Below are 15545 nucleotides of genomic sequence, written 5' to 3' on the forward strand. Positions count from 1 at the left end.
GGACCGATGAACCTATGACATCCCACTGAGATGTGGACACGCTTTCAGGGTATATACTCATCATCGATCATCAATCTTTAACCTGCCTTTGTTCATCCTGCTTTCCTCACACATCTTTCCAAGGAAGTCATTACCATACATAAGTGGCCTTCGGTGGAGTAAGGGACCTAAATTTGATTCTCAGAAACCCACAATAAACATATTAAGTAATATAATCCCTATGTTGTTCCTTGCATCCTGATTTGGACACACTGATTAATGTGGATTTGCTGTTTTTTCCTGCAGGTCTTGTACGGCTGAAGTAAAAGCCGGAGAAAACAATGAATGCCTTGTTTGTTAATCAAGGATTTTGAAGCTGCTGTTTCTCATTCAATGTTTTGTTGAGTAACAATTACATAAGATGGGCTATTTTTTCCTTTGAGGAGAAGATTTGGTAATTCAAGTCTGTGGTCTTTGTTTCTGCAGCCCGATTTGCACAATTCACTGCTCTCTGGGGAAAGCTTTGCAGTGGGAATTTTTCACAGCAGGAGACAATAAGGTCCAGATGATTCTGGACATAAAGTCCAGGGACGGTTTACAGGAGTCTCTTCTTCAAAAAGAAATCCATATAGTGTTTCCAGGGCATGAAGGCAAATACACCCCAAAATCTGGTAGGTCTCACAAGTGGTGATTGAATCATAATACTCTATCTCCTTTCTCCAATAAAAAGACTATGCTATGAGGCAGATCCATAAAAGATATCAATTTAGTGCCTGAGTCAAACACCCTTGTTCTGGAATATAAAATATTAGTACTAAGGTTATAATGCACATAAAAATTAAGCACCTCTTCAGGTTGCCTGTTAAATACTGAAATATCTACTCATGTAACAATTTTGTTTCACAGCCAAACTTTATCCAAACCAACAAAAGCTATACTTACTTGAAATTTTAGTCAGTTGAAAACTTATAGTTCAAAAAAAGAAAAAGACATTTTGGGCGTTGGAAGCAAAACAAAAAACCTGCAAGCCTGGCACCAGAAAGCTTCCAGGTTATCTTCCGTCTCGTGCAGCTCACCCAGTGTTTCCCTCAGTGGACACCCCACGATATGATATCATCACAATACTTTACTCATGATATGAAATTAATGCAATTTTTGACATTTTGCAATATGCCGAGTATTGTAATAACATATACTGTGATTTATCACCTTTTTTAAACTGCAAATTATCTCCTCAAAGTTAAACTTTAGATCGTCGAGCATAACAACACTGTCACTAAAAGCCACTATAAATGTTGCCATAAGACAGTCTGCTATCAGTGTGCAATTTAACGGGGTCAAGTTGGCAATTGCATGCAATCTGTTTCTCATAATAAAGCAATTAAAATAAATCATCGGAAGTCACATTTCTGTTGCTGTTTACATAGACAGAAATTCACATTTAACTATTACATTCACACTCAGCAACCCTCCTGTTCTGTTCTAACCAGAATGCAACCAGCTGGCAGCCAGTTGGTCCCCTTGAGTTGTGCTCATTGACCAAGACTCATTCAGACTGATGGCAACATGTTATCAGTCTGTCTGCATTTATAAGACATTAGACAGCAGTTATTTGCAAACTCTCTCTGAGAGTGATTGCAGGTAGTCCAAGTAAGGCTGCGACTAACTGCAGAAAGGTTGCATCGCAATCGTCTTGCAATGAAAAAGTGGTTGTGGGGAGGAAACAACCTCAAGCTCTGGGCAACCATTTAGTCACCACAAGTTACAATCAGTCGCAGAACGTGAAAAAATTCAATACAATTGCCAGGCACGCACCGATTTATTCATTTTTTTGTTGATGCATGGCTGTTGCTGTCCTATTTTTACTTGCATGACTGAGCCATGAGCTTGCTCTGAATTAGGAAGTAGCTTTGTCAAGCAAAGTATAGTAATCCCAGAGTATTTAAATTTATTAAAAAAAAAAAAATTATATTTGGAGTCCCTGTATCAATCCAATACTGCCACGCAAAATATCACGATACCCCCACCCTTAGATGTTACATTGTGATTTTCAGTATCTTGCCCAAGGATACTTTGGTATGCAGACTGAAGCACTTCTATACAACCAGAAGTTTATTCTAACCAGAGGAGTCGCCCTCTGGTGGCCATTAAAAAGAATGCAGCGTTATTATTAGACTCAGAGCCCTTGTTTTAATAAAAAAAATATTTAAATGAATTATTGCAAAACAAAAACTTTACTGTTGAAAGAATACTGTCAACAGTTGTTAAATGTGCTCCCATCTTAAAAAAAAAAAAAAAAAATAGCCAAAATATCCATCCAATCACTCAACCCTAATGTTATTATCTTCAAACATAGTACACATCATCAGCTAAAACTGCAGATGTGGGCTGGGTGTAGTAACAGGTAGGACTGAAGTCAATTAAAGCTGAGACTGGATGATTTAAAAAGATAAATATTGAGCTAACGAGCAGAAGAAGACCACTGTCACCTGTCTAACCAGTACTAGGAGGATGACAGCCTATAGCAACAGTGATCTACTAGCTACACATTAGCTAATGGTAAAGAGTATTTTTAGACTTTGGTAATGTCCCTACAATAAATTACACCCATAGTTGCATCCATGTGATTTGGAGGAACTAATTAACTCCAGCCATGTTCCTCATTACCCACCCAAGTTATACTCACTGATAAGATGATAAAAATTTAATCAGTATTGCTGAAAGGATTAGCTTGCCATTTCTCTGTAAGTACAAAATAAGGAGGATACCACCCCTATACTGACACTTCTGTATGAAAATATGGGGCAAATCACTTGTATTGATTCAATAAGAGATGGGCTATTTTATCTTTTAGTGCATCTTCCAGGGATTCTACACCTCAGAGAGATGATCTACCAAACATCCTCTGGTTTAAGGGTGAGGAGAAGAAGAAAAAGCTTTTTCATACACAAATGCAAATTATTTGCAGCACATAAAATTGAGATATTTACTATAATTTGGGGGGTTTGAGAGATGGGTTTCTGTTTCTCTGCCATATAAACCTAATTTATCCAGATTTCCAGAGTTTATCACCAGCTGCTACAACTGCCACCAGCTGTTTTCTGCAGTACTTAACCTCACATTAACTCCAACCAGCTTCCTATGAAGCACCAAGCTATAAAGGAGCCCAAGCCTTAAATCCACCGTGGAGGGCAAACAGAGCAGTAAAAACACAGTCTGAAGTGAAGAAAAACTGAAAGATTTTAACCTCCAGAGAAAAATCACAAATAGAAGAAGAAGAAAGAGCTTTATTTGTCACATACATATACATGCAGTGAAATTCATTCTCTGCATTTAACCCATCACACACATGGAGTATGTAATACACACAGCACAGCATGGAGCAGGGGGCAGCCAAAGGGCGCCCGGGGAGCAACCTGGGGGGGGGTGGGCTTGCTCAGGGACCCACAGTGATGCCAGCCCGAGGATTTGAACCAGGGTCCTCTCAGTGATGAAACCTCTTCTTCTCCCCTAGGCCACCACTCCACGCAATACACGCAATACACTCAAAAATCAAATATCAGACTGACCTCGAGGATAAATGAAGACTTAAAAAGGTTTAAATGCTCATAAAATGTCTTTGCACCATCATCCACACATGCGCCTTCTATTATCTGTTCAATTTACAGTGCTGTGCAACAGCCTTGAGCCACCCCTCATTTCTTGAAATTTTTGTTAGGAAAATGGGAAATAGGTGCAGTGATTTATTGAAACATATGTGGCAATACAGTATGTATGAGTTTGTACAATTGAAAGCTCTTCTTTGGATGTTTCTGCCTTTTGTTCTGTTCTCTATCAGGATGATCCCACACTGCTTCAATAATGTTGAGGTCTGGGCTCCGGGGAGGCCAATCCATGACTGATAGTGTTCCACTGTGTCTTTTCCTATCCAGGTATGATTTTACTGCATTGGCAGTGTGTTTGGGATCACTGTCATGCTGAAATATGAAGCTGCTGTCAATCAGATGTTTTCCAGATGGTATTTAATGGTGGATCAGAATCTGATGGTGCTTTTCAGTGTTCATAATTCCATCAATTTTAACAAGATCTCCAACACCACTGGTTGAAATGCAGCCCCAAACCATGACAGAGCCTCCACCACAGGCCCGGTTCTAGCCCACTGTAGTTGGGTGGGCAGACTGAAAATGTAAGTGGGCAAGTATAAACATAGACACAAAATATTAGGCTATACTTGTTTGTTTTTTGGGGGTTGAATACAGCCACAAAGATGTACATATACCCTCTCCATTTATCTGGGCTTGGGACATCACAGAAAGTACACAGATTTGTGACCTTCTGGGGCTGGAATATACATTTTTTTTTTAATTCTTTTTGTTTTCTTTTTTTTATTATACAACTGTACAACAGAAAGAGAACAGAAACTGCAAAAAATGCAAAATGTGAAAAACTACAGAATCAGTCTTGTGTTTTTTTGGGCAAACTTTGTGACAAATTCATTTGGGAAGTAGAAACATGCGTCCCGAGCCACAGAGTATCCCAGCCAAGGTCTAGTGCGGTACCACGCTGGGTTGATTGAGCAGAACATATTGGTCGAAGACACGTTTGTGGATAGTTAGCTAGCACTGGCTGTGTGGGCACAGTGCTATTCAGGTCCGCAACGGTAGGACCTGGCACTGAAACGGCCAGAGGAAGGACCTGCTTTGGGTCTGGGGATGTGGCTAGAGTGGGACTAGCATCAGGGGTGCTTGTGCTATTACATGCAGAGAAACTAGTCAGCAGATTGTCTGCTGATCGGACAGAGGAGGAGACGGAGCAGGTAACCCGCTCAGGGGGAGATATTTCAGCACGGGCAGCAGCGGGAGCTGTTGGGGATACTCCAGGGCTAGACTTACTGGCAGCCCTGAATCAGAGTGTAAGAAAGTCAAAGTGTGGAAAATAAAAACTATTGTAGGCGTAGCTTGATGGGAGGACCTTTCGCTGCCCGCAGGCAGTATGGGAGGTTTTGATTGGGTGGGCAAGAATCAGATTTGGGTGGGCTGAGCCCACCCTTGTCCTACGCTACCGCCGGCCCTGCTCTACCATGTTTTACAGATGGCTGTAGACACTCACTGTTGTACCTCTCCTGACCTCCTCTGTACATACTGATAATGATCTGTATCAAAAATGTCAAATTTGGATTTGACAGTTTCATTCCTCCATCAGACCTGTTGTCACTGATCAGTCCAGTTCTCGTGTAATGTGGCATACCTCAGCCTTTTCTCTCTGTTTCCCTTCTCAAGAATGGATTCTTGACAGCCACCCTTCACTTGTCCAGTTCACTCCAGTTTTATATGGACACACACACCATGCTGAGATATGCCAAGTTTTCAGCTAACAGCTCTTTGGGAATCACTTTGTTGGTGCAAATTTACAATTTTATGTCTGTCAAACTCTGTTATCTTTGGTATTTTTAATAGATTCAACAAAAGAAATGGGAACAAATTATGTTAATTGTGTGTGTTTTTGTGACAGGCTGCTAGTAACAAAGTGCCTAAGGATACAATTTAAAATTGGTTCTTTGCTGAGTTGTCTGTTATGTGTAGAAACAACACTGGCTCATCCTTTGAGTTAGAAGCCTTCTTCATGCTTGAAAGAGTCATAGGTCAGTGTTAAGTGGCTCAACAAACAAACAAAAGAACATTCCTCTGAAAATGGTCAGGTACAGGGACTGGACTGAAAATGAGTGAAAAAGCAGCCAATGTCCAAAGAAGAATTTCGAAAGACCTTCAGAAAGCCTGGAGAACTACCACTTTAAAAAAAATTACAAGAACATCTGGCTCCTTGGAAAAAAAATATAAAGAAATCAGGGGCAACTCAAGACTTTTGCTCAGTACTATATGTATTTAAGCTTTAAATGTGTTGTTAAATTGAGCTTTTAGCCCTGAGCCACATGCTAGTTTTCAAAATAACTGAGGCATGAAGTAATAAAATCTGTTTCTTTGGTCAAAACAGGTCAAAGGCTGTTTTTCTGGAACAGCATTCAGCCAGACTACACAGAAACAAAGAGCCCTTATATAACACATCAGTTTAAGACTGTAAACCATGTGGACAAATCTTTATACCGAGGTCACCAGGACACACTTCTGCCCATCCTTGGTGATGAAAGCAATTCTAACATCAGAAGGAAAATGCAGGACTTCAGTGACAGACGTGAACATGTCCTTGTTTAATTTTTCTGTAAATATTTAAAAAAAAAGAGTTCAGGAGAGTCAAGGATGAAGTCTGGCTCAGAGTAGAAGAAGAAGAAAGGCAAGGCACTCTTTGTCCACACGGCAAGTTGGAAAGCCTCAAAAGGAGCTGAAGCCCTTTATAAAACATAAAAGCGTGCTCCTCTGCTGCAGATTATGGTTGATTATGGGGCTGATGATATGACTTACTGCCATAGAGAGAGGTAGTTACAAGCAAGTTACCTTGGATAAAAGAGTGAGGTAGAATGTATCAGCAGAAAATGAGCAATAGCTATTCTCAAAGTCCCATTTAGGAAAGCACTTCACCTCCACCTGCTCCTGTGGCCGTGACCTGCGGTTGCACCAAGTTGCAACAACAGTGTGTGAACGCTTCATTAACTCTGCTTGGATAAGCAGCAGTCGCTAAAGTACTTTCTGAATAATAATAAAAGTGATGGAAATGTGCCGGGACTATTTTTGCTTCCCCCAGGGTGCCAGCAGTGTCGGAGAACAAAAACACATCAAGGACAGCCTACGTGCATTTCACAAATATACCCCCCACCCCACACACCCCCAAAACTGCAGATGTTAGGGTTCACTTCTGTGCTTTCCCTTCACAGGATTTTCTCCCTCATTTTCCCCTTCATTTTTCATGTGACGGCTGTTGCCACTGTGAGCCACCTCGGGCTCAAAGACAAGTTGTTTACCATTCATGTCCGAGAGCATGCAGACTCGAATCCTTCCAGTTCACTCAGACTGTGTCACGCTGTGCGACTACAGCGCAAAAGCATAATGTCGATGGCTGTTCCAGCAAAAAAAGCAATAAATCAAATGGAAACTGCCTCCGATTGGCTGAGCTATGTGATGTTTTTTGCCACCACAGAGCAAAACTAATGATGTAGCAAACAGCTGACAGTCCTCTCACACTCTGTAATGTGCCACATTTCAGAATAAAAGTCCTTACTTATTGATATGTTAATGCAGGACATTTTGCTTGCACATTTACATACACAGTAAATTATTTTGCTGAGCATGAATAAATTTTTCAACAGCCTTTAACTGTTGGAGGATTACAAGGGAATGGGACCCATTTCATGCCTTTATGTCATTTCTCTGATAACGGACAGCTTATCGATTGTGAACTTTTATTACTCCTGAAAGATTATGCAGTAAAGTGTCCATTTTTCTTTTCACTTATGTGAGAATTTGCTGCTTTCTCCAAGACGGCATCTTAAGCTCTAAAACTTGTCATCAGCATTTTTACAATTTTTGAGTACTTTTGCGGCTAAATGACTGTCCCATTGTGGACAACACCTCATTGTCTATGAGACAGTGACAGATTTTCATCTTTTAAGCCCATCTTTTGTAGTTTATCAACATAAAAAGATGGAGTTTCGCAACTGCTGAGTGGACAATCCTGGAGAATAAGGCAGAGGAATGAGTGAAAATGGGAGGCACTCAACATTAAGTGCCTTGCACTCAAGGGCACCTTAAAGTGCTTGCCAAGTGCATTCTCAAACACGTTTCCTGAAAGCCCTTTTTTATTTTTTGGACAAACGCAATATTTAGGTGGGTATTCAAGTGTCCAAAACTCATTCTAATGCTTGTTCAAAAATCCATTAGCAGTGTTCTCCTCAGTGACGGATTCAAGTGTTTGGGCAAAACTATTTATACAATGCTCTTCTTAAAAGTACTTTATAAAAAAATATAATGGATTATTATAGTCAGCTGCCACTGCAGTGAGTTTCTCATGCCATGGATGAACTCCAATTACAAACTCTTGGATTACAGCTGGTTGCCCTTGCTTTCCTCTGCAGTCTTAGCAAACTTGGACTAGCTACACACGACCCAGTTCTCCACCTGCTGCTGATTGTGCCTAGAGTGACCCTCCAGATCTCCAGACAAACAAGGACCAACACTGCCAAGATCATGAAGCTGGATGAGAGACTCACTGGAAAAGCAGCAGAATGAGGATCACAACTAGAGCGACTTGCCTAGCATGCCAGACAGTGCTGAATCATGAGACATGCTAGTTGGCTTTCAAGCTTATTTAAGCTTTTTTGAACTTTCAAAATAAGATGAAGAAGACTTTCCACTTGCAAATCACTCATGGATACTGTGGTTCTCTCTCTCTCAAATAAAAAAACAACTTCCTCACTCACAAGGGGTCCCTTTGCATGTTTGATTTAACAGATTGCTTACACTGGATAGCTTTCCTGATACTACCGTAAAGAGATCCGTGTCTCCTCCTAGGATTGAACCAGGGATCATTTGCTTGTCAGGGAAACATGTAAGCCTCTACACAACAGAGCCACTGTGGAATAAGATTTATTTATGTTGGTGTTAATGTACCCAGGCAGACAAACCAAGTCAGATTTGTCTGGTGTGTGTCACTGAAGATGCAACAAATGTAGGACTACAAAGAGAACACAACTAGAAATTTCACACTTCAACCAGTTCTTCAACCAAAAGAAATAAAAGTATATTCCACCAACTGCACAAAATCATATAGACTGTTCAATTTCAATGCCCTGTTGTTTATTACTGCCCCTGGGTCATTTCTCAATAGACATACAAGCAAGTCATCCATTATATAATTATAATTTATAACACCAAAACTTCAATGTCTTTGGCTTACCATCATGAGCTCCCGTTGGAAGGACTTTCTCTCCTTATTCTCCATGTTGGTGCACTCTTCTTTGAGTTTCTCCAGAACTGATGCCACCTTCTCCGGTTCATTGTCCAGCTCGGTCCGACAGAAATAATTCAATGGCAAATTCCCATACCCGAGTGCATCAGCAAACGCCCTCCAGCTACCCAGGTTCTCCATTAAAACTGTCCTCACGGTTGCGTAAATATAAGTAAGAAATTTGCAAGGCTTCAGGATCTGCTCCAGTAGCATCGTGGTTGTTAGGTCCGGCCCACACCAATAAATGGGCTTGACCTTACCCAGAACCAAAACGTTTTTGGCGTGAACAAGTCCCATCTTCCCTTGATAATATCCAATGTACCACTCTTTGGTCCGCAGCTGCCCTCGAAGTTTGATTTTCTCCTCACTGAGCAAAGCAATAACATCCCCCTTCTTGTACTCCAACAGATAAGTACTCTTGTGCTGCCTGATCACTGTTTTTATCAACTTCCCAAATTTTAGGTTTGTAATGCACCGGTCCTGGAACTTTGGATATTTTGAAGTGACCGCTAATGGTGAGAGGACAATCTTATCCACCTCTTTCTTTTTCAAGAACCTCCTCTGGCCTGTAATCCTTGCTCCGGTCTTTGGTGGTGGCTGTGGGGTTTGGACACAGAACTGAGTAAGGATACAATCAAGGGCATCTTTGATCTGGACCCTGAGAGTGAAGTCTGAGATGCTGCTGGGGTTGTGCGATGTGATCATGTACATTAGCCTGCTCACCTTTCCCAGTTTTACCTGAAATCCACGAATCACACCAGCACCCTCACTCGCCTTCACCTGGTAGTTGGACATGTTGGAGTACAACCCAACCTGGAGGTCCTGGGGGTATCCCAACACAAACTGGTGCTTCCCCCACAGTTGGAGGGCCACTGGTGGAGTAGAATTAGTTTGCCGGCCCACTTCATTTACCAACAAAGTTTTGGGAGCACAGTCATGCCCAAACATAGCCACAACTGTCTTGAAGGATGGATGAATGTGCTTGGGTCCATATACGCCCAAAGTTACTTTCTTTTGCACATGGTCCCAAACAGTTGTGTTGTGGTTGAGGTATTGCGCCTGAACCACAACAGCCACATATATGCAGGGCTCGAGACTATCTAGCTGCACCTGCACTGTATCCTTGTATATGTAAGCATTAGGAATCGGCATGTAAGGCCCTTCTTTAAAATCACTTCGAACACAAACCACTTCAGCAGTGTGACAGCTCTCTTTCTTCACAGTTACTAACACCTTCATCTCCAGTGTGATGAAAGACTTCGTCTCCATGTTGCTGAGCTTGAGTTCTACCACAGGGCTTATGGTGGAGCAGTGGTCATTATTTAGTTCCAGAGGAGGGTCTAGTAAGGCTTTCATGGAGATCTGCTGGTGGTCTCCGTGGCTAACGTGGCCCTCAGGGATGTGCACGCTTATCTGGGTGTCTGGAAGCTGAACAACCCCTCCGTTACAGTCCAACCTGCACACGATGTTGGTCTCGACTGGCTGTGTCTGGCCCCATCCTGGACTCTGACCCAGGGAGTCAAGGTCATGGCAAGACCTGGCTAGCTTTCTGTGGTTCAGCCATGCAGTCCTGAAGTCCTCCCTGCTCTGAAACTGCTCCGGTGAAGGAGCCTTAAGGCCCGTGAAGAATCCAGAAGAAGGTAAGGTTGGATTTGATTGCGCCTGCAGGACAGAAAGTTCTGACAGACTGTGGGAACGTTTACTCCTGAAAAATGGATTATCCCTGTGGAGGTTAGGTGTAACCTCTTGGCTTGGGCTGATGGGGTTGGTATTGTTAAAACTGTAGCTGTTAAACCCATTGTTCATTATTGTACTAGTACTAAAGGTAGAGCATGTTGATGGTGATGCCAGAGCGTCAAAGAGAATGAGATCTGCTGAGTGTCTCACACCCGCATCTTTGTAGTTTTGATCTAAAGGACAGATAAAGGGGTTTGCAGAAAAGTGGCTATTGTTGTAAATTGGGGATGGCCTCAGGCTCACTGCTGTCCACTCCCCAAGACCTCCAGACTCCTTTGACCCATCCTCGTACCCCTCCCCAGCACTGTCAATCATCCCACTGTCGCTGAGGGAAGAGTTCCTGAAGCTGACCGGCTGAACATAGGCGGCTGGGATGTATCCCATTTCCGTGTTGTTGTGGGCATACCACCATTCTCCCCCTGATGTGTCCAGCACATAGAGACGATCACCCTTGGAGAATTTCAGAGTGGTAAAGCTGTTTGGGCAATAATCCTTTATGGCAACCACTTCCTGTGCAGTTCCATAAGAGGCTGAAGTGTCCAGCCTTAAGGCACTGGGAGAAGGCACTGAAAAGGAGAAAGAGTTTACACTGTAATCGTCCTGATTGCAAAGAATTTTGTAACTAGTTTGGCCCTGCTTTAGGTAAGTGCACTTAATCACTGTGCTGTAGTTAACAGTGCTTGTCTCATAATCAGAGACAGATATAATGAAGCAGTTGAGCTAATTAGAGAGTTGTACTTTGAATCTCACTCAGAGGCTTATGTCCAAATGGGTCAGTGGTTCAGTTTACTGCCACAAATGTATGAAATCTGAAACACATCAGCTTGTTTCTAATCATCTGAATCCAGCTAAATTTTTTCAGGTATGTATGATCAGATGAACTGCATAATTTACTGCATAATTTACTATTTTTAGGTCACCTCATTAGCGTATATGGAGCATGTAAACAAAGCTGTAATGAGATGAAACCAGTGAAGTGAAAGAGCTTGAGAAGGAATAAGACTATTTTTAACTGAATAATTTAACTGCAAAAAGATGAAAAGCATAAAAATTAAAAACAAATTATTTAAATTCCAGATATCAAGTGAAATTTGATGAAACTTTTTTTAAAAAATTAATCACAGATTTAGACCTTGAAAGACAATAAATTTGTTGCAACTGCATAAAAGTGGTGCAGTGAAACACTGACCTTTGACATCGCTGAGACTGGCCCCAGACACCCCTTCACTGAGGTCGATAAGTGTCCCCTCAGATTTACATCGAGGCAGGATGTGGTTGTTGTTAGTCACTCTGATGATTCGATGGGCAGCCATGACCGGTACTTAAAAAAAACAAAAAGAAAAAAAGAAAGAAAAAAAAGCATTGTCTCATCAGCAGCTTTTCATCTGAATGGGAAACAAACACATAAAGGATTTAGGGAGGATGGGAGCGCCCAGCCAATTATAAACATTCAAGAACACTCACTTAGGCATTCAAGCAAATCTGGTGCAACTTCCAGAAGCAATGCTAATTTTCTACATCAGTAGCATAGTCAAAGGTCAAAGCTGCAGGAGCAGAAAATAAGGCTGGCAAAGAAATGAGCCCCAGCATGAACAGGGAGTGTTTTTCTGAATCAGTGCAAAGACCAAGAGTGTTCAAATCGGGGAGAGAGAGATATGTGATTCATGAGAACAACTAAAAAGCAATAAAGAAATAAATCCAAAAGAGATTTAAGTTCTGAGTCACAGTGGCAGTGAGGAAGGTCAGGAACATATTGTAAAGCACAAGGAAAGCTCACTTTTATTTCTTTGCAGGAATAACCGACTGTAGAAAAAGCCTTTGCAAGTCATATCACCACTTTCTCTTCCAAATCCTCAGAACATCCCAAAAAAGAAACCAGAAAATTAAAAAAAAACAAAAAAAAAATCAATTCAAACTGAATTCTTAACACATAAATCCAAAATAGAAAGAAATATACTGACAAATACGCTATAAGGCCACAAGTATCTGGACACCCTTTATGTGATAGCTGAACGCCTGATCTCGAAACCATGGGAGTAAAAACCCCAGATTTGAATCTAGGTGCTGTAATTTGTTCCCATTTAGCCACAAAAGCATTAACAAGGGTCAACAACGATGTTGTGCTATGAGAACTAATGGCTTTCAGATGGCAATAAAGTCATAATGACATTTTAAACTGCAAAAATGTGGACATCAATTCAATTCTAATTCCCTTAAAGGTTAGCATCTTTGAGGAAACAAACAGCCAGAGAGTCCAAACTGGAAGATTTTTTTTTTCTGTCAAAATATAAGCTGCTCAAAAGAAGGACCTTTATAAGACACAAGCAGATGGTGCAACAACAAGATGGATGAGCTCAGTGAGCTGATTAAGACTCAGAGGGAACACAGTGAGCATGGACTGATTTGCTACATGAAGCGTTGCAGTGTTGTAGCGCAACATTGCAACATTCAGACTTCCTGGACCACAGTGTGACCGTATCTGCCTTCAGGACTTTTCAGGCAGATGGGGACGTTAATCTGAGCGGTGAAAACAAATGCAGAGGGGTTGCACAAGTTGTGACTAAAAAGGGATGTAATTCCAGACATGCTACTGTGAAGGAACATTTCTGTGGCCTGAATATCAAACTGCTAGCTGTTGCAGAGGGGAGTCATCATTGCTGTTTGAATCCAGTTTGACTCAACACACTTTTTAGATTCCTCCATCAGTTGATGCAAAGATAATCTAAATGGTTATGGCAGCCGTTAATGGCATGCATTATTAATGGTTCCTGACCACACTCAGCACCACTTACAGAACTGTGTTTTCTATTTAATTGAACTCATTCTTTGGTGCTTTTTCTAACTTTTCAAGCTATTTTGCTCTGTGATATTGCACAATATTTATTTTCTGAGTTTTTTGGCTATTGCAAAGTAGCAATTTCCCAGTTTTTGTCTTTTTTATCTTTTACTGGTCCTTTTACAACCCCTTAATTCATCTTTCTAAAACATACCTTTTTAGCACCTGCTTCTTTAAGTCCCAGCCCCTCCCTAAAACCCCACTGTCTTGTGACTGGACAGCTTCTGGAAGTCTTCTTTTGGCCCATTTGGATCTTTTTTTTAACATATACATACACAATTTATTTAAAGAAATAAGAGTCCTATTTCAAAAGCACAAAAAAGAATAACCAATCTAAAGAACTGAAATGGTATAATGCACATTTATGCAATTAAAATGACACCACAGATAATATATTAGTAATATTAAGCGTGCATGAGTATAATTTGCAGTAATGAGCAAGTAAATCGATCTGTTATTGTGCATTATGGGTCTTGTTGACCATTGATAAAGCCACGACCGAAAAGATAAGATCACAGATACAAGTAGCAGAAATAAGAAGGGTGTCTGACCTCTCCCATAGAGATAGGGTGAGGAGCTCAGTCATTCTAGAGAGGCTCAGAGTAGAGAGTCGTTACTCCTCCACATTGAAAGGAGCCAGCTGAGTTGGTTCAGGCACAACTAGAATAAATCCTGGATGCTTCCTGAGGTGAGGTGAGGTTTTTCGGGCATAACCAACTGGAAGAAGTCTCCAGGCCAGATCCAGGACACACTGGAGAGATTAGATTTCTTGGCTGGTCTGGGAATAGCCCCCCCCCTGTCTGGCCTCTCTCCTTAGCCTGCTTCCCCCATCGCCTGCACCTTGATAAGTGGCAGAAAATGCATGGATCTATCATGCAATAGTTTTCCCAGCCAGCTAGCAGTTAGCTTGCTACCAACTATAGTTTATCACACTAGGCCAAGGTTAAATTCTTCTACACAAACCCAGGGATGATCAGTTTGGGGAGAGTCTCTAATTATATCAGTTTCTGACCATTTCAAAACTTGAAGCTTCAGGTCCATATGCATATTTGTAATAAAACATTATAAAACTGGTGACTGTTTAACTACATGAGCGATAATAATAATAAAACAAAATCCTCAACTGAAGTCTCTGATATTTGCTAATTGCATTGTTCAATATGAAAATATACCTGCATTCAGTAGCATTCAATTAAAGATCTGAGCCAAAACCATAAAATTAATATAGATTTAATTATCAAACAGTTCTGCTCACACATGCTTAAACACAAAACTCCATCTGGTATCTCCACAGAATTACAGGCCAGTCTCAGAGGCTGTCTGCACTCACACCACTGATTTCAGTGCTTATTTTATATCTCAGACCATATCAAGCAAGTTACCAATTTCCTTGTCAGAACTGAGCTGTGATTAAATTTGAAAAACACACACAGGCAGCAGAGGACTATAATCTGATTAGAGAAGTGGCAAGAAATTGTTTTGCAGCAAAAACGTCCCACGAGGCTTTATTATTCCGGCAGGACGTGGCGAGTGGCGACAGTGGGGACATTTGCATTTGCACACTAATGATGCCATTTTAATCTGATTAGAGCAACACAGGCTGCAGGAGCCGCCATGAAAATGCCTTTCACTGATTGTCATTATTAGAGCTGTAATGTGTGCAGGTGAATTTCTGTGCAGCTTTTTCCACATTAGCCTTCCCACGCGCACGCAGGCGTTTGTTTTCATAAAGTGCTTCTTTGCAGGCTTCAGTCATAACTGAGAGTAACACAGCAAATTAACTGCAGCATTATTAGCAGCTACTGACATGTATTATTCAGAGTACACTAGCTTTTTGTTTCCTCTGACTAGTTGCTCAGAACTTCCTCCAAAACAGTGCCAACCAAAGAAATATTGGAAGGGTTTTCTGTGAGATCTCATTTTATTACTCCAATCAAAAAAAAGAAAAGAAAACAACTTGTTGTGAGGGTAATTTTGTAGGTTTGAACCATAAAACCTTTACTAAATCAGAATATCTCCACAGAATTGTCTCCTGTCCCATTGTACAGCATCAAGGCTGTTAAACTAAAAGAAAACCAAGAGCAAAACATTGAATTCA

The 15545-nt window shown here is 41.2% G+C and overlaps 1 protein-coding gene across 2 annotated transcripts in view; it reads right to left on the bottom strand.

Moving 5' to 3' along the window:
* Positions 1–15545, bottom strand: part of LOC115792680 (SH3 domain-binding protein 4-A-like) — a 44316-nt gene that overhangs the window by 21444 nt on the left and 7327 nt on the right. The window contains exons 2-3 of one of the 2 annotated variants that reach the window (XM_030747315.1): positions 11801–11932; positions 8932–11177 (exon numbers count right to left, since the gene is read on the bottom strand). In XM_030747315.1, the coding sequence (XP_030603175.1) occupies positions 8932–11177; positions 11801–11924 (2370 nt within the window). In that variant the 5' untranslated portion in view covers positions 11925–11932. Of the gene's footprint in view, positions 1–8823; positions 11178–11800; positions 11933–15545 lie in introns of both variants that reach the window. The other variant, XM_030747307.1, reaches the window with a different exon arrangement.

This window comes from Archocentrus centrarchus, chromosome 2 (assembly GCF_007364275.1).
Source record: "Archocentrus centrarchus isolate MPI-CPG fArcCen1 chromosome 2, fArcCen1, whole genome shotgun sequence".
NCBI classification, from domain to species: domain Eukaryota; kingdom Metazoa; phylum Chordata; class Actinopteri; order Cichliformes; family Cichlidae; genus Archocentrus; species Archocentrus centrarchus.